This window comes from Eleutherodactylus coqui, chromosome 4 (genome assembly GCF_035609145.1).
Source record: "Eleutherodactylus coqui strain aEleCoq1 chromosome 4, aEleCoq1.hap1, whole genome shotgun sequence".
Taxonomy (NCBI): Eukaryota; Metazoa; Chordata; class Amphibia; order Anura; family Eleutherodactylidae; genus Eleutherodactylus; species Eleutherodactylus coqui.
The window spans coordinates 298372465-298391539 of record NC_089840.1 but is presented as its reverse complement, the minus strand read 5'-3'; the positions used below and the strand labels follow the sequence as shown (position 1 = coordinate 298391539).

The window sequence follows — 19075 nt, the reverse complement described above, 5'->3', positions numbered from 1 at the left end:
GAGGTCCTGCAGCACCGAATACACCTGTGTGCGCCGCGCCTGCTGGGAGGGTGAAACACGGAAGTGGAAGTAGGGCCCGCGCTGTGCCGGCCGTCCTGTGAGGCCCGTCAGCCGCCCACCATAAAGCAGCATGGAAGCTGCGCGGTTGATGTGACGCGATTTACCGCTTGCCGTGTTGCAGGTGGCGCCAACTATGCAGCGCCCAACGCGTTTTACTGCTTGTGTGACAGCCGGGCGCGCAGCATCTACCCAGCAGCCTCCGGGTCTGATGGCGCAGCTGGTATATGTATCATATGTTCACGGCGCGCTTCTCTGGTTTTTCTAATGGCGCGGTCCCCGTGCCGCTGACGCGTTTCACGGCTTTGTTTTTGTGCTAGACTCCGTGACGATGGCTTCCCGCGGCGCACGTGCTGGACGTGGGCAATCACAACGAGCCCCTCTAAGGGTTAATCAAACCGGCATTGCCGCCTCATGACATCATGGCTCCTCCAGTGACTGGCACGGGCGCCCGGTCTTCTCTTTCCGTCGCCACAATGAGACGCCTGTGTCCTTTAGAGTCTGTCCGTGGAGGCCGCGGCGAGCGCTCGGAGCGCCATCATCTGGCCAGAAGTCGCACCTTTGAGTTTCACTTTTTATTTTTTCCCCCATTCTAATTAAACCCTGATGAGGGTGCCGAGCGGGCAGCGGGCGCGCAGCTTGTTTACAGGCAGTCCTGCATTGACAGCAGCACCTAAACAGTTAACTGCCAGGATCACAGGGAGCGCGGCTGTCAGCAGCGGGCAGCGTCGCCGATCTACAATGTCCGTCTATGTAGAGGTTGGCAGATGCTTTGCAGTGTTACATTTTGTCTTCTCCTCTAGTCACCTCTAAATCTGAGGTCTGCTGCCCTGCGTCCTGTACGTGCTGCAGCCCCAGAGCTGACGGGACATCACTACTATGTGGAATGCAGCTTTGGATGTTACTGGAGTACAGCATTTGTTAACCACTTCATTGCTCTTTATAGGCCTTGAACAGCAGGGGGCACCAGAGAGAAATGAACTTGCTAAATTTGAGTGCTGCTTTGGATGTGATTGGAGCGTATAATAAGATAAACAGCAGTGTCAATTAGAGTAAGGAAAATGGCGCCCTCTGCTGTTGAGTTTTGCGCCGGTGGGGGGGTGCTTTGTGGCAGGATGCGTCATGGGCTGCAGCTCCGGTCAGCTATGTTGTATATTTGGCGCAGCGTCTGATGGGGAAGTAGTTGTTGTCCTGCAGGATGATATAATGGTTACTATTTGTATCGGATCTCCGGTTGCCGGGGGCGACTGTTACATCTTGAAATACAAATGTCTGTTGGTCATGTGTCACCGCTGGCCGACCGCCAACCATCTGCAGGCGGAGGTCGCGGCGCGGGCAGCGCTCTGGCTTCCCGATAACCGTCCCGCCATGTGATGGCCGCGGGCACGGTCGTCTTCACACGGCGCCGCTGTATATTGGTGCCCTGCGTATACGAATGCCGGCATCCAGCAGATGTCGCCGTCACAATCGTTGTGACCGTTGGGGGTCATTCGCACGAGCGTGCGTTATACTCACAGCGTAAACCCCATTGAGCGGCATCCGGCTAGTGAGGCGTGTCCTGTCCGTGTAATACACACGCAAAACGCCCCTTCAAGATTGCGGATGCGCGTAATACACGGGTTTTATGCAGATGTTGCTAGGAAACGGCGTAAAGTGGCGTGACTTTGTCCTTTGGGTTATGAGCGTAAAATCCACAGTCCACGCCGACGCATCGCCGTGCGAACGCAGTAAGACGCTGCGTGTTATACGGACCGGTCCGAGGCAGTGAGGCCCTATCTCCATCGGAGTGAGTCGCTGAGGGTTTGTTACACTTGCAGTCAGTCCCGCAACGGGCCCGAGGATCCGTGTGGCAGGAAGCCTGGCTGGTGAGCGAAGAGTTAAGCGGAGGAAGCCGCTGTCATGTGCAGATGGTGGCGGAACAATGAATAGGAAACGGACTAGAAAAATAAACACCCGCGAGACGAGGTCATTGTCCGTATAAGGGGGGGGGGGGGGCGGGGGCGAATCCAGCGAAGGCTCGCATGCCGGGAAAACGGAATGATGGGGTGAGGATTAATGACGTGGCGGTTGGGAGATATCGGGTCACATGATGCGCTTCGCCTTGGTGCCGGGCTGTAGTGATGTCATCACTCCTACACGATGACATCACTGCATCATTCATTGTAGAGTTGAACTTTCTAATATACTTTTGTTCTTTTGATTCTTCAGTTTTTTTAAGATCTCTGCTAGCTGTCAGTGAACGAGTTCTTTACATACAGAGGCTGAATACTCCTTACCTAATCACCCCAGCTGAGGGTTTGTTACAGTGTGTCAGTGCAGACCATCCTCTGAGGGGAGCACAAGGATTGCCTAGACTGCATACAAGTGTAACGACCCCTCAGCTCTGAGAAGGACGAGGTCAGGGCAGACTTTCATCTTCAGACTATAACCTGCCCCGACCTCATCCTTCTCACAGCTGAGGGGCCGTTACACTTGTATGCTGTCCAGGCAATCCTCTGGGCTCCAGGCTGATACTTTGTAACAAACTATGAGGACAAGAGACATACTTGTGTTTACATCACAGATACATTGTAACAAACCCTCAGCTGTGGGGGACGAGGTGAAGACAACTAAATATTTCACATCAGGAGACATTAGTTTACTTCCAGCTGTAACTTGTCTTGGCCTCGTCCTTCCCACAGCTGAGGGTTTGTTACAGGGTGTTCTGGCGCCTACCTTCCCCTTGAGGTGATGCATTTCCCTTCTGCTGATAGTTTGTTACAATGTATCATATCAGTCTGGAGGGCCGAGGACTGTGTGGCCAGGATACTACTGTAACAAACCCTCAGCTGTGAGAAGTCTCGGATTTGGACAATCTTTGTATTTGGGGCTCGCTCACGTTTTGGGGGGCAGGAGGAGGGCACCGCCTGGCCAGCTGGACCCATCTTGTGCCAGAGCCGACCGGCGCCAGATGGACCCACCGACTGCAATGCGGCCGGATGGTGAAATAGTGCAGATTGCTGCTAAATGGAATTCAGCGCAGATTCCGTACGGAGCCGCCGCCGTCCACGGGCGCTAATTGGGGTTTTTTCGTTTTGTGTTGAGCGGATCCTGGACTGCGGCCGCGCCAATGTTGTGAAGGATTACAGGACTAGAGTGGGAGCGATCTTGGTGGGGGGGGGGGGGGGGGTATTTTTGCGCTCGGCTGTTTTGCCGCCGTCACACGGCGTTTCTTCAGATAATCCTCGTCTTCGCTCGGCCATGTGACCCTCTCAGGTTTCACAACATCTCGGGCGCAGTCTGGCCGCGGGAGGGATAAGACCATCTGTCCGCCGGGGCAGACATTGTGTCACAGCCGTGTTCAGGCGCCGTGACCTTGTGCCGACCGTCACGCCGCACGTAATTGGTTTCTTTTCCAGAATCCTAATTTTAGCAGCGGTTGCAGCAAAGGCTTCTGGGTAATGACCTGCTTATGTAATGAGCCCCTCTGTACTAAACAATGGCCTTCTCTCTCCAGGTGAGCCCCTGCGACTGAACCATGAGCTCCGAGTCCTGCGAAGGGGTGATCACGGCCCCGCCCCCTCCCAGCATGCCTCACAAAGAGCGCTACTTCGACCGCATCAACGAGAACGACCCCGGCTACCTCCGCGAGAGGAACATGTCGCCGGACCTCCGCCAGGACTTCAACATGATGGAGCAGAAGAAGAGGGTGACGCAGATCCTGAAGAGCCCGGTGAGCGGGGGGAGACGGGCATCGCGGCTGGCGAGGGTTTGTTAGAACAGTTAATCTTCTGGGGTCTGAGGTACAGAGGCAGCAGAGCCGAGCGTGCGCGATGTAGCAGAGCTGAGCGTGTCTGGTGGCTGCAGGTAACACAAATGATGCTGCTAAAGGGTGACATGACAAATTCAGCTCTGCTACATCTGCCTGTGGCCCCCGGATCTCCAGCTTGGGCTCCTGTTTGCAGTCCGCGCCCCGGGGTCTTTTCCACCGGCCCCCCTGCAGTGGCCCCTGCTCACTCGGCCAGAACTGCCCTGCGCTTCACTACACAGTCACGAGTGTCCGGCGCTCTGCGGGGGGCTACACACTGTTAACCCTTTAGGAGGCGCCTAGAGGAATGGGGGGCTTGCAGGTGCAGGCAGGGTGGGGGCGTTGTTCCTGTAGCCCCCCATCTTGGCTGCGTCTGCTCTGAGTTAATATGGAGTTTAGTGCGGAACGGGATCAGATCTGACCAGCTGTAAGGCGGACCAGCCTCCAGTAGCCCCCCGCATCTCACAAAGGTTCACAGGACCCCTCGACCTGCCAGGTCTGCCAAGCGCTTCACGTACCAATGGACATCTGTTACGTTTTGTCAGGTACCGCAGTGCCCCCTGCTGGAAGTCGTGCGGATTACAACCTGTATGGGAAATGTTTACATGCGACTTTAGAAAACAATGTGATAAATAAAGCATACGAGGGGAACGGCGATCCGGGGGCGCCGCTGCTGTGGGCGCTGCTGGGCACATCGGGTAACACCAGCGCCGGCCACAGAAGCAAAGGTTTGTCCGTAAACGTGACCAGTCGCACGCAACGCGAGGAAAGCCTGATGGAGCGATCACGTAGATGATGGCCGGCGAGTAGGAAGCGAAGGTCGGTCTGTCGGAGCCTCGTGGCGACAGAGCGGTTCAGCTGTACAGCCTGGGCCAAAGCCGTTGGGCCCCGAGATGTTGAGGGCCCTGGAGTGGAGCTGCTTAATATTAACGCTACACGTATCTGCCCCCCCACGAGCCGTGTGCGCGAGTATTACTGGCCCCCACGAGCGTCCGTTCACCTTCTACTCGCAGTCGTATTCGTTTACATAATCCCGCCGTTCGGTGTGAACGCGCCAAACAACGAGCGATGACTTATTTGTATTCTGTTCATCGAAACGTGAAAATTATTGTTCGCCGTCCGCCAGCCGGTCCGTGTTCGACGGTCGTTGAGTTTACCAGCCATTCACTGCGTCTTTCATCTGCGCAAAAACTCACACCAGAGGGTCCGCAGCCGCCTCCCGCCATCGTGTGTAAATACACGTGCGTCTTGTAATTGCCTAGATCTCAGGCATGTTTTTACGCCGATGTAAATACGGCCTCCGGCTTGCAGCACCGCCGCGCGTGTCTCCGTGTTACTTCCCAGAGGCACGCGGACCGGCCAGCCTACGGGGACTGATCATGCACCGCCGCACACCGCCTGTCCGTATTCCGTACTGCAGACGGGTGTCCAGGTCATCGCGGACCGGCCAGCCTACGGGGACTGATCATGCACCGCCGCACACCGCCTGTCCGCATTCCGTACTGCAGACGGGTGTCCAGGACATCGCGGACACGGCGAGCGTGCGATGGCCTCAGCGCTGAAGTGTCTTCGTGTCCGGGTGTTTACCCACGAGCCGGGCGGTTTTCCAGAATTGTTGAGCTGCGTCAGAGGAATGGCGGTGGCGCTGAGGACTGTCCTTCTACGGCAGCTGACACGCTACGATAATTAGCAGATCAGCGCCCCGGGCAGGAAAGTAATTAAAAACAAAAAGCTAATTAGTGTCTGGGACTCCAGCGGTCGGTAACTCGATTGGCGCTGCTGAGTTAACCGATACAGTAAGACTGATGGTGAGGTCCGAGGGGCGGCGGCGGGTGAGGTCCCAGGGGCGAGGGGCGGCGGCGGGTGAGGTCCCAGGGGCGAGGGGCGGCGGCGGGTGAGGTCCCAGGGGCGAGGGGCGGCGGCGGGTGAGGTCCCAGGGGCGAGGGGCGGCGGCGGGTGAGGTCCCAGGGGCGAGGGGGGGGGGGGGGGGGCGGCGAGTGAGGTCCCAGGGGCGAGGGGGGGGGGGGGCGGCGTCGAGTGAGGTCCCAGGGGCGAGGGGGGGGCGGCGGCGAGTGAGGTCCCAGGGGCGAGGGGGGGGGGCGGCGGCGAGTGAGGTCCCAGGGGCGAGGGGGGGGGGGCGGCGGCGAGTGAGGTCCCAGGGGCGAGGGGGGGGCGGCGGCGAATGAGGTCCCAGGGGCGAGGGGGGGGCGGCGGCGAGTGAGGTCCCAGGGGCGAGGGGGGGGGCGGCGGCGAGTGAGGTCCCAGGGGCGAGGGGGGGGCGGCGGCGAGTGAGGTCCCAGGGGCGAGGGGGGGGGGGGGGCGAGGGGGGGGGGGCGGCGGCGAGTGAGGTCCCAGGGGCGAGGGAGGGGGGGGCGGCGGCGAGTGAGGTCCCAGGGGCGAGGGGGGGGGGGCGGCGGCGAGTGAGGTCCCAGGGGCGAGGGGGGATGCGGCGGCGAGTGAGGTCCCAGGGGCGAGGGGGGATGCGGCGGCGAGTGAGGTCCCAGGGGCGAGGGGGGGGGGGCGGCGGCGGCGAGTGAGGTCCCTGGGGCGAGGGGGGGCGGCGGTGGGTGAGGTCCCAGGGGCGAGGGGGGGGGGCGGCGGCGGGTGAGGTCCCAGGGGCGAGGGGGGGGGGGCGGCGGCGGGTGAGGTCCCAGTGGCGGGCGGCGGGTGAGGTCCCAGGGGCGGCGGGTGAGGTCCCAGGGGCGAGGGGCGGCGGGGGCGGGTGAGGTCCCGGGGCTGGCAAGGTCTCACCGGGTGACGCAGCGCCGCGTCGTCCTCCTGATTTGTTTTATCATTATTGTGATACTTAGTTGCACTGTTATTCTCCAGTCACCTCCAGAGCTGCACTCTGTCTAGATTCTCTGTAGTCCTACTGTGGGGCGTCTGCTCACAGCTCCCCCTGCTGGTTCAGTGCATACTCTTCTCTATATTGTTATGAAGCAGTATTATGAATGCAGCTCTGGGGGTATAAGGAAGATGAGGCGCAGTGTGCCCCGTACCTCTCTGCTGCCCCCTGTAATCGGCCTCTGTTCTTGCAGGCGTTTCGGGAGGATCTGGAGAGTCTTATTGAGGATCAGATGCAGAAAGGGAATAACCCGACGGGACTGTTGGCGCTGCAGCAGATCGCGGACTACATCATGGCGAGCTCCTTCGCCGGCTTCCCCTCATCTCCTCTCAGTAAGTCTCCACTAACGCTTGTCATTGGGATTTTCCTAGGTGTGCGGACCCCCCCCCCCTTTATTAAGGAGAAAGAGTGCTGTGGGGGCGATTACTCTCTTGTCCAATATAATAATAATCTGTATTTGTATAGCGCCAACATATCCCGCAGCGCTTACATAGACAGGGGATACAGAAAGACAAAAGTACAAACATTACAGAACCGCGGTTACATAGTAATCAGCTGATGGAAACAATAGGGGTGAGGGTCCTGCTCCAACGGGCTTACATACTACAAGTAATGGGGGGATACAGAAGGTAAAGGGGCTGGAGTTGGGCGCGGTATGGCGGGGTGGAGTTGGGCGCGGTATGGCGGGGTGGAGTTGGGCGCGGTATGGCGGGGTGGAGTTGGGCGCGGTATGGCGGGGTGGAGTTGGGCGCGGTATGGCGGGGTGGAGTTGGGCGCGGTATGGCGGGGTGGAGTTGGGCGCGGTATGGCGGGGTGGAGTTGGGCGCGGTATGGCGGGGTGGAGTTGGGCGCGGTATGGCGGGGTGGAGAGTGAGGGGTGATATACACATAGACAATGGTCAAACATTTAGCTGTGTGACGGCAGAATCAGTATGACTGCAGGAGCGGTTTATGATGGCTAGCAGGGATTGCAGTCAGTAGGTCAGGGAGCATGTTATCAGGCGGAGTACAGAGGGGTTTGTTTAGGGAATTCGGTATGCCTCCCTGAAGAGGTGCGTTTTTAGAGCACGCCTGAAGTTCTGCGAGTCCTGGATTGCCCGGGTAGCCTTTGGTAGTGCGTTCCAGAGGACCGGTGCTGCTCTGGAGAAGTCTTGGAGGCGGGAATGAGAAGTTCGAATTAAAGGGGTGTGCAGTCTGGTTTCGTTAGCAGAGCGGAGAGCCCGGGCTGGGTGATGGATTGAGATGAGGGAGGCGATATAGGGGGGGGGGCGCTGCACTGTGGATGAGGGATACAATATAGGGGGCGCTGCACTGTGGATGAGGGATACAATATAGGGGGCGCTGCACTGTGGATGAGGGATACAATGTAGGGGGGCGCTGCGCTGTGGATGAGGGATACAATATAGGGGGGCGCTGCGCTGTGGATGAGGGATACAATATAGGGGGCGCTGCGCTGTGGATGAGGGATACAATATAGGGGGCGCTGCGCTGTGGAGGGCTTTATGGATGAATATGGTGATTTGTTTGAAGACCGCGGACCCCCCACCCGTGTGAGGAGCGCGCAGCATCCGAAAGGGGGTGAATACTTCCTGTCGCTCTGTGTGTGTCTGTATATATGCAGGCAGAATGAGGGGTGCGACTACTTACCTGCCGCTCCGTGGGGTTTAGATACATTGCAGGATGTGACCGGTGTGTCGGGGGGATAGTGCTGTGACCGCTGTGAATCCTTTCCCAATCCCCCTCTCCCTCAGCTTCACACAAACCTCCTCCGCTCCCTCTTAGTCTATAGATGAGCGGCCTGCCGCAGCCACAAGGGGGGTGAGCGCTTTCAGCGCGGTCCTCGCTTCCTGCAGAGCTGTACAGCGACTCAGTTTGTGCACAAATGCGTTAAATTGTTGAGGGCGGCCATCGGCTCTGCTGGCAGCCGTCCCACCCGCCACGCCCGTCCATAAATGCGTCCTGAGGGCGACTGATAGGTACAAAGGTTTGGCAGCTGTAAACAGGCTGAAGGGCTCGGCTTCTGTTAACCACAAGGAGAGCTGCGACCGGAGCGCCCCTTTCCTGGTTGCTGCGGGCGGCCGGAGCGCCCCTTTCCTGGTTGCTGCGGGCGGCCGGAGCGCCCCTTTCCTGGTTGCTGCGGGCGGCCGGAGCGCCCCTTTCCTGGTTGCCGCGGGCGGCCGGAGCGCCCCTTTCCTGGTTGCCGCGGGCGGCCGGAGCGCCCCTTTCCTGGTTGCCGCGGGCGGCCGGAGCGCCCCTTTCCTGGTTGCCGCGGGCGGCCGGAGCGCCCCTTTCCTGGTTGCCGCGGGCGGCCGGAGCGCCCCTTTCCTGGTTGCCGCGGGCGGCCCGAGCGCCCCTTTCCTGGTTGCCGCGGGCGGCCGGAGCGCCCCTTTCCTGGTTGCCGCGGGCGGCCGGAGCGCCCCTTTCCTGGTTGCCGCGGGCGGCCGGAGCGCCCCTTTCCTGGTTGCCGCGGGCGGCCGGAGCGCCCCATCCGGCCACGTTGCCATGGGGAAGGGTACGCTGCACCACTTATTTGGAAACCTTCGCTTGTAATCGGCTTTTGTCCTCCGTTTGCAGCTTTGGTCTGTCCTGCCTGCAGGGGGAGTATTCTTAGGATGCGCAGGGTTGTGTCACGGTTTGGGCGGTAATTCGTGTCTGCCGTTACCCTGCAGGTCTGGGGATGGTGACTCCGATCAACGACGTTCACCCCGCGCTGGAGGGCTTGATGGCGAAGGGAGAGAAGTTGACTCGCTGCAAGTTGGCCGCCATGTACCGGATCGCCGATCTCTTCGGGTGGGCGCACCTGTCCAACGCCTACATCACGGTAAGTGGCGCCGCCGTAAGGTGAGAGCAGGAGCTTATTCTCATCACCGTACCCCTGCACCATGTTGTGGGAGGCACAGGGGCGGAGCCTCTGACCGCAGACGTCCTGCAATGTCCGGCCCATCGGAGCGTGCGTGTTTCCTGCCTTCTGGTTGAGCTGAATGTGCATCACTTGATGAGACCCTCCGGCCGCTGCAGGGTTACCCCACCACCACCACCGCCACCACCGCCTACTCACCCGCTACTGTACTTGCCATCCGTTGAAGTCGCCTGCAGGGTCCTAGAGCCCTCTCTGCAGCTACTGTGCCTTTTCACAAATTTGGCGCAGCTAACTCCCAACAGTCTGTTGTCGAAGATGGACGTAAGAAATCCAGGGCTTTTTTGTTTAGTTTCTAACGGTTTTCAAATCTCTGCTTGCTGTCCTTGAGCAGGGACAGTTCTCCCTGGGTGCTGCGGCCGCTGCTGCTATAAACGGACTGATGAGGGGTGTTTGACTTCTGTATGTCATCTGGAAAGTTTCCGTAAACTTGACAGCAAGCAGAGATCTTAGAACTGGCAAGGTATGAAAACTGAAAGGGGAAGAATTCTGAGGATGCCTCTGACCCGGCGGCCTTGACCCCTTAGTGACGGCTGGCTGTGGTCTTGTGAACACGACTATTTCTGGAGGATTTTCATCTACACCTTTCAAATCCCGAACGTTCCTCCTTCCCCGCCGGCGCGGCTGTAGGGGGTTGGTTTTTATTGGCACCATTTTGGGGTATAAACAGCTTTTTTTGAGCACTTTTTTGGAGAGAAGGGAAACCCCCCCCCCAAAAAAAAGTCTTTCTTACCTTTTTTGGCGCCGGATGCGTTCCGTTTTATCGTGCCGGTCCCTACGGATGCGACAATAAAAAATGCATTTCAATTTTTTTTTTTAAAGAATTAGCGCCGAAGCAGAACCTTCTCGCGGGTCCGCAGGATAGGGGGCGCCTTCATCACCACTGGGACCCCCATGGATCCCCAGAGCGCAGGTGGCGGCCGTTGTACGCGCTGCCGCTCACGTCATCACAATTGGAGCGCTGGACATCGTCGCATTCTAGCGGTTGGCGTCTCCAGCGCTCCTGCCATGTTCGGCGCTCATACGACCGTTTGATTCACGCCGGGACCCTCAGCAGACTGCGGTCCAAGCCCTTTTTCGGCTGCCCCTAACGGATTGGCTTGTTTCGTTAACTCTTCGATGGTCGTCTATAAAGGACCCTATAATAATATGCAGAAGGATATAACATTTACTCGTGCGATGGCGCCATTGTCTGCTTTAGTTTTTACCGCCCTCACTGTGATATAAGGCCTCTTTACACGGCAATAGCGATATCACCTTCTTGTGGCGCCCTTTTGCAGGAATTTTTGGGGAGGCGGGTGGCTTGAAATATAAGCCCCCCCCCCGCTGGCCGTGTGACACCCCCCCCCCCCCCCGCTGGCCGTGTGACACCCCCCCCCCCCCCCCCGCTGGCCGTGTGACACCCCCCCCCCCCCCCCCGCTGGCCGTGTGACACCCCCGCTGGCCGTGTGACCCCCCTGCCGCTGGCCGTGTGACCCCCTCCTGCCGCCGCTGGCCGTGTGACCCCCTCCTGCCGCCGCTGGCCGTGTGACCCCCTCCTGCCGCCGCTGTCCGTGTGACCCCCTCCTGCCGCCGCTGGCCGTGTGACCCCCTCCTGCCGCCGCTGGCCGTGTGACCCCCTGCCGCCGCTGACCATCATCTGCATCTTTTTTCCTCTAGGTCCGGATTAGCAAAGAGCAGGACCACATCCTGATCATCCCCAGAGGCCTCTCGTTCTCCGAAGCGTCCGCCTCCAACCTGGTGAGTGTAGCTCCGCCCCCGGTCGCCATCATAGATATGAAGGACCGGCTGGGCGTCTCATCCCTTCTGTTCTCCTCCTTCGCAGGTGAAACTAAACATCGTCGGAGAGGTGGTGGATCAGGGTGCGACCAACCTGCGCGTCGACCCGTCCGGGTTCAGCCCCCACGCGGCCATCTACTCCACCCGCCCGGACGTGCGATGTGTGATCCATATACACACCCCCGCCACCGCTGCCGTGAGTGACGCCCGCCACATATGGGGGTCTTGGGGGGCTGAAGCTTTGGGGGGTCCCAAGATGGGCAGAATTTTAATTCTGCAGCCTTTACAGACGCAGCAGAGGATGAGATGGTGAATCTATCCCAGCATGTAAATGTTATCGCTGTTACCCCCCGTCACATTGGGGGGCGCAGTCTGCACAGAAATATGTGATAAAACACGCTTCAAAATCTGCACCACAAGGTCCATTAGGTGGGGGGTGGGGGGGCTCCCTGGCCGCCCCCGTGTGGACACAACTGTACAGCTGCAGGCACTAGGACCCAGCAGCAGGCCGCCTGCACAACCTGCAAATGGTGGAGGAAGCTGTAACTGCTCGGCCAGCAGGGGGCGTGTGATCTTACAGAACGGACATTCACATAGTGCGGCTCCCATTTGTATGTCCCAGTAGCTCAAATGCAGAAGGCTTGTAACCCCTTAAAGGGATTATCCGGTTTAGGAAACCAATTTGTCAAGTAACCCTTTAAGGAATTCCACGGCTCCCATGGAAGGAGGTGTGTATAGTAGGCTCTAGTACCCTGTTGTACCGCCGCCAGCTTGGATACAAGATCTGATACGGGCAGGCATGGAGGCTCTAGTACACTGTTGTACCGCCTCTAGCTTAGATACAAGATGTGATACGGGCGGGCATGGAGGCTCTAGTACCCTGTTGTACCGCCTCTAGCTTAGATACAAGATGTGATACGGGCGGGCATGGCGGCTCTAGTACCCTGTTGTACCGCCGCTAGCCTGGATACAGGATGTGATACGGGCGGGCATGGAGGCTCTAGTATCCTGTTGTACCGCCTCTAGCTTGGATACAAGATGTGATACGGGCAAGCATGGAGGCTCTAGTACCCTGTTGTACCGCCGCTAGCCTGGATACAGGATGTGATACGGGCAAGCATGGAGGCTCTAGTATCCTGTTGTACCGCCTCTAGCTTGGATACAAGATGTGATACGGGCAAGCATGGAGGCTCTAGTATCCTGTTGTACCGCCTCTAGCTTGGATACATGATGTGATACAGGCAGGCATGGAGGCTCTAGTACCCTGTTGTACCGCCTCTAGCTTGGATACAAGATGTGATACAGGGGGCATGGCGGCTCTAGTACCCTGTTGTACCACCTCTGGCTTGGATACAAGATGTGATACGGGGGCATGGAGGCTCTAGTACCCTGTTGTACCGCCTCTGGCTTGGATACAAGATGTGATACAGGGGGCATGGAGGCTCTAGTACCCTGGTGTACCGCCTCTAGCTTGGATACAAAATGTGATACAGGGGGGCATGGAGGCTCTAGTACCCTGTTGTACCGCTTCTAGCTTGGATACAGGATGTGATACAGGGGGGCATGGAGGCTCTAGTACCCTGTTGTACCGCCTCTAGCTTGGATACAAGATGTGATACAGGGGGGGCATGGAGGCTCTAGTACCCTGGTGTACCGCCTCTAGCTTGGATACAAAATGTGATACAGGGGGGCATGGAGGCTCTAGTACCCTGTTGTACCGCTTCTAGCTTGGATACAAGATGTGATACAGGGGGGCATGGAGGCTCTAGTACCCTGGTGTACCGCCTCTAGCTTGGATACAAAATGTGATACAGGAGGGCATGGAGGCTCTAGCACCCTGGTGTACCACCTCTAGCTTGGATACAAGATGTGATACAGGAGGGTATTGAGGCTCTGGTAACGGGTGAATATAACTGAGAGCCTTTTACAAGCCAATGGGGGAACCTCTGTTAGGGCCTGCGGTGTCCATTCCTTTAATCACTACAACTCTCATCATTATGTGCCTGAGATGGATCCGCATGCCGGGGTCTGCAGCAGAACTTCTGGGGGCGGGCTGCTTTCATTCCCTCCCTGCGATCCCCGTGCGGCTTCCAGTGTGTGAATACGGGTAGAATCCCCGCCGCTCTCAGATGTCCCCTGGAGGTCTCTGACCGTCTCTTCTGCTCATCAGGTCTCATCCATGAAGTGCGGCATCTTGCCCATTTCCCAGGAAGCCTTGCTGCTCGGCGACGTGGCGTACTACAACTACCAGGGGTCCCTGGACGAGCAGCAGGAGAGGATCCAACTTCAAAAAGTCCTGGGGCCCAGTGCTAAGGTAACTCGAACTATTCCTTTAGTCAACATCTGCTTGCTGTCAGTGAATGGTAACATTAGACTGTCCTGACCTCGTACTTCTTACAGCTGAGGGATTGTTACACTTGTACCCAGGCAAAACAAGCCTTAGTTTGTTACAATGTGTCAGTCTGGCGTGCAGTCAGAACAGGGGAGAGATTTGTGCTGCTAATGTCTATATCACAGCGGATTGGTTACACTGATACTCTGTAACAAACCCTCAGCTGTGAAGTATTGGGTCCGGACAAGTTTACTGCTAGATGTAAATGATGATTCCATTCACTGATGGCAAGCACAGCTCTTGGAACCAGAGAACTCAGTCATACGGAAAGCGACTTGTAGCTCATCCGCTGCCTAGTGTCGGCCTGTAGGCGGCGCTGCTTGCATTATCCTGGCTGCAGCTTCCTGTATATAAGGTCTCTTCCCCCTTTGCAGGTGCTGGTGCTCAGAAATCACGGAGTGATGGCGCTCGGAGAAACCGTGGAAGAAGCGTTCAATTACATCTTCTGCGCGCAGCACGCGTGTGAGATCCAGGTAATGGCGGGAAGTCATGTCAGGACTCGCACACTTCACGGGGTTAATCTGCAGTTGATGGGCGGCACCTTTACCCTTGGGTTACGGCTTGCCTTATACTCTAGTCACAGCCAGAGCTGCATTCAGAGACCTGCTGTGTGATTTCACATCCTTTGCTGCCTCAGTAGCTGTACGTTCTGCGGTCCGGGATGCGCTGCGCAGGTCGCTCTACTCCATGCAGAACCCTACATCTCCCACAATGCACAGGAACAGGAAGCTCCCCTGCAGAACGGTTACCTATTCTAAGCTCCTCGGGGGCGTCGCCCTGATTACACTGCAGCCTTAACCCCTTCAAAGCCAGAGAGGTTGTATCATCCCCTCCTGTCGTCACGGCTGCGCAGGGTCTTGGTTTCTGTGGGGCACGGTGTGCTGATGTGCTGAAAATCTATTAAAACAAAAAAAAAATGCAGTTGAACTATTTTGGGGGCTCGGCTCCTCGCTGCAGTAAAAAAATATCTACAACGATCCCAAACAAAGGTTTGTTTTTTTTTCACGTTTTTACTACTTTTTAAAAAGTAAAAACTTTGAGAGAAGTTTTTTCACTATTTTCCTAATGAAGATTGTAACCCCCCCCCCAATATTTGGCATCGCTGCGTCCACCATGATGACACCGAGCGTCATAAGATCGGACAGACTGCCGTCAGTAAATCAGGCCCTGCCGCTGTATTCTGAACACAGGACCTTCCCGTTTTTGTGGGTGTGGCTTAAGGAAGCTCGCTGTTCGCTCCGTGAGCCGTAGCTTTAATTGGTGCCATTTTTGGGGGTTGCTGGGCCTTTTAATCCCTTCTATTCTTCACTTTGTATAGTAGTCTGTACTGCGTCCTGCACCTTTTTCTCACCCGCTGTTGTGGATGCGGCGGCACCAAATATGGCGCTTTGTTTACATTCTTCAGCAAGAAGGGTTTCCTTTTTTAAAAAACTTTTGTTACTTTTTCTTGGAACTGTAACCGTTTCCCTCCATGTTTTGGGGTCCTCGTTCAGGACTTGATCATGTGATCGCCTGTACGATGCACTGCAGTACTTCATAGACTGCACTACTTAGTGGTACTGTTGCCTATTAAGCCCTGCCTGTGGGCTCCTTCACTGGGCTGCCATATTAACCCATCATCGCCCAGCACTTGCTCTGACGGGGGTCTCCCTCCAGGTTACACACCCCTTCAGTTTGGCCAATCCCCTGGATACTTAGTGGCTCTGATCTCAGCGTTGCCGGCTGTTGCATCCGCCAGTAACGGAGCGGACTCTGCTGCCGTGCCGGCTCCGCACGCTCTGTCAGGAAAGGGTTAAAGGGGTCCTCTTCACGCGGCACCACTCGGGGGTCCTGATTCACTGTGGTGGGAGTTGGTCATCCAGGAAGGAGGACCCCCTTTAGGGTCTCCCACAATGCACTTGGTCCCCGCTCAGCAGCGCTGCGGTTATTGGGGCGCAGTTAGTGGATTTCGGGTTTGTAACCTCCCCTTGTCCTCTGCCGCAGGTCCACGCTCTGGCCGGGGCCGGAGGCATCAACAACCTCCTACTGCTGGACTTGGAGAAGTACAAGCCCCTCACGTTCGCCCTGGCCGCAGGAGGCGGGGGAGGGGTAAACATGGAGGGGCAGTACAAGTGGAAAGTCGGGGAGCTGGAGTTCGAATCCCTCATGCGGATGCTGGACAATCTGGTAAGTGACGGCTGCCCCGGCAGCTCATGTAGGGGTGACGGCGCCCTCTATTCCATTAGTAATGTAGCGCCATCTAGTGGCTGTTCTGGGTACTGCGCCTACTGGTTTACTTTGGCACGTCCTGCAGTATTTGTGAGGTCCTCCTTCACTGTCCCTGCAGGGCTACAGGACCGGCTACGCCTACAGGCAGCCGCTGACACGAGAAAAGCCGCGCCATAAGAGCGATGTGGAAATCCCCGCTACCGTCACAGCCTTCTCCTTCGAGGACGATCAGATGATGTCCCGATCGCCTCTCAAGTACCTGGCACAGAAGCAGCAGAGGGAGAAGACGCGCTGGCTGAACTCGCCCAACACGTATCTACGAGTCCACGTCCCCGAGGAGTCCATGAACGGAGAGATGAGCCCGAGGACCAAGATCATGGTGAGGCGGGCCCGCGGCCGCCCCTCCTCTCCCTCTGTCAGTCTTCACTGCAGTTCTGGCATTCCATTCCCTCTGACACACCTCTTTGTTTTGTAGTGGATGAAAGCTGAGGAGTTTAACAAGAATTCCAGCGGAAATCCCATCAAGATTGAAGATCCGAACCAGTTTGTTCCATTAAACACCAACCCGACCGACGTCCTGCAGAAGAGGAACAAGGTGAGCGCAGGGCATGCTGGGAGCCTTCCCCAGCCCTTGGGGGCCACTTCATATATATAATATATTTTTTTCCACTACCGTATAGATCCGAGAGCAGAATCGGTACGACCTGACGACAGCCGGGCCGCAGTCACAAGTCTTGGCGGGCATCGTGGTGGAAAAGCCGCCTCCTGTAAGTGTCCGCGTCCCGTAGATGTGGGCAGTGTGGGGTCTGCCTGGTGCTGCAGTGCCACACATCGCGGATCGGGGGGGGGGGGGGGGGCGGTGAGGACGCAGCGGATCGGGGGGGGCCTGCTGAAGACGCAGCGGTCGGGGGGCCCGTTGGCAGTAATGAGAAAGTCAGAGGAAAGTTCTTAACCCTGTAAGAGTGCGGCCCCTTTTTTTCGTCTTCCTCTTCGTTTTTTCCTCCCAACTTTCAAAAACCCTTTTTATTTCTCTGCGATGCCTCCCCCCCCCCCCCCCCCCCGATGGCCCGCGGGCCGCGCCCATTCCCCCCCCCTTTCCCCGTTATTGACCTTGCATTATAGCGCATTCAGACAGGCGGTCCTCTAGAAGGCACCGCGGTATCTCATTGCAGCGGGGCCTGAGTACTGATAGGAGCATTTAAAGGGTTAACAGCCACAATCCACACTCGCATAGATGTGAGCTGTCCGGGACGGAGCGGCATCAGCCCCTCCCCCAGCTCTATACAAACCCCGCCCCCATGATGCTAATGTATATTCTGGGGTACGCAGGGGCTAATGGCGAAGGCTCCTTTCCCACGGGCGACCTGATATTGCGCTCGCGAACATGTGATCTCCTTGTGGATGGGAGGAGTTTGTGCCAAAGACTCCTCCCATCACTTCCCATCACCGCCGGCTGCAGTGGAGGATCGCCAAGTGTTTCCCACTGACCTCAGCGCCTCGCCTCGCACGCAGTACAATGTTTTTTCCAGCCCCATTGAAAACAGGCGCGGCGTTCCGCCGGAGCGTCCAAAAAGAGGGCGGCGCGGTGCTTCTTCCCTGCATCACTGCGTTCAAAAGAATATTTGTGCGTCTCGCAGGGAAGAAATCTTGTGCGAAAGCGGCTGAAGAGAGATATAACGGCGGCTCCGCTCTAATATAGGATATAGGTCGTCCTCGGATCTTATATACGCGCTGACGCGGCGTTTCCTGCGGGATTATTATAATTTCCGCCGGCGCACAGAATACGTGAAGAGGTGCTGAACGCATCCCGACTCCTCCGCGCCTCCATGCTACATCCGATCTGGCATAAATGATGCATTAAGCAGACGTTCCCAGGATGGACACGCCCCCCTGACAAAGCCCTGCCCACTTGTCAAAAAAATAACGGGGCTGGAGCAGGAAAGCAAATGTGCTAAAAGAAAGTGCAAGAATGTAACGTAATACCATTTAGCCGTGCGCCGCGTGACGCTCGCTGCTGGACGCCAGTCTTCTGTCAGTGTCCTTTTAGACGAGCCGCCATCATTCGCTCTCCGGCGGCCTGTCCATACCGCCGGCGGCTCGTACGAGAATCGTTCCGTCTCACATTCGCTGTAGAAGCGATGCCGAACGAGCGCCGAGGACTGCAGGAAGCGGATGAGCACGGAGCGGTTAGCGTCCGCCGTTGGTTCGCATTTAGTCACAACGCTCGGCGTTCACTTTCATCTGTTTGAACGCTGCTTGTTCCGTCTGCAGCCCCCTGCGTTGGTATTGGGGGGTCACCGGGCGCCCCCTTCCCCCGTAACACCCTGCGAGTCCTTCAGGCCCGCGGCGAGAGAATACAAGGAGTCCATAAATATATTCTGTGTGGCTGAGGGTTGAAGTTCTTTAACCCTTTCAGGGAAACTGTTTAAAGTGATGGGACAGATACGTCCCCCGTTAACCCCTTAGTGACCACCTATAGGCCTTGTTACTGACCGCACTAATGGGCTGCACCTACTTCTGTGTAAAGCGGTGGCTTGGTGACTGCTGACGGCCCGGCTCCTGCTCTAACCACCAGGAATGGAGAAACCTCAGATCCCTGCCAGTTTAACCCCTTACATGCTATTATCAATAGCAACTGTAACATGCAAGCAATGACCGGGGGAGGGGCTCCCTCTGTCACCCTTCGGGCCCCGCAGTACATCACAAGGTACCAGTGGGTTTCCCTTGCAGCTATAGGCTTAACATGTAAATCGGTCTATTAGGCCCCGCCTCCAGCAGAGTCTAGTAAGCTGATGCCGCCGACTTAGTAGAATGCAGTACATAAGTAATGCGGTGTACTATCTCAGTGAGCAAACAGTCACATCTTCAAGACCCCCTGAGAGATCAAAGATTTTCCAAACCTCTGTCTGTAGCATCTTATTGTGGCCATTAACTCCCGCACGGCCGCGACGTCTATTCACATCATGGGGGAGGGGGGCAGGATCAGGGGCCGATGCCACTCCATACCCGGCCGATGCCACTCCATACCCGGCCGATGCCACTCCATACCCGGCCGATGCTGCCCCTTCCCCCGTGTGAATGCTGATCTCC

The 19075-nt window shown here is 57.3% G+C and overlaps 1 protein-coding gene across 5 annotated transcripts in view; it reads left to right on the top strand.

The window, feature by feature from the left end:
* The window catches only part of ADD3 (adducin 3), an 80981-nt gene that overhangs the window by 39613 nt on the left and 22293 nt on the right, over nucleotides 1-19075 (top strand). For all 5 annotated transcript variants that reach the window (XM_066601487.1, XM_066601486.1, XM_066601482.1 and 2 more), the window contains 11 exons: nucleotides 3554-3769; nucleotides 6883-7021; nucleotides 9359-9510; nucleotides 11266-11346; nucleotides 11432-11581; nucleotides 13556-13699; nucleotides 14152-14250; nucleotides 15761-15943; nucleotides 16104-16364; nucleotides 16461-16580; nucleotides 16666-16752. In XM_066601487.1, the coding sequence (XP_066457584.1) occupies nucleotides 3575-3769; nucleotides 6883-7021; nucleotides 9359-9510; nucleotides 11266-11346; nucleotides 11432-11581; nucleotides 13556-13699; nucleotides 14152-14250; nucleotides 15761-15943; nucleotides 16104-16364; nucleotides 16461-16580; nucleotides 16666-16752 (1611 nt within the window). In that variant the 5' untranslated portion in view covers nucleotides 3554-3574. The remainder of the gene's footprint in view (nucleotides 1-3553; nucleotides 3770-6882; nucleotides 7022-9358; nucleotides 9511-11265; nucleotides 11347-11431; nucleotides 11582-13555; nucleotides 13700-14151; nucleotides 14251-15760; nucleotides 15944-16103; nucleotides 16365-16460; nucleotides 16581-16665; nucleotides 16753-19075) is intronic.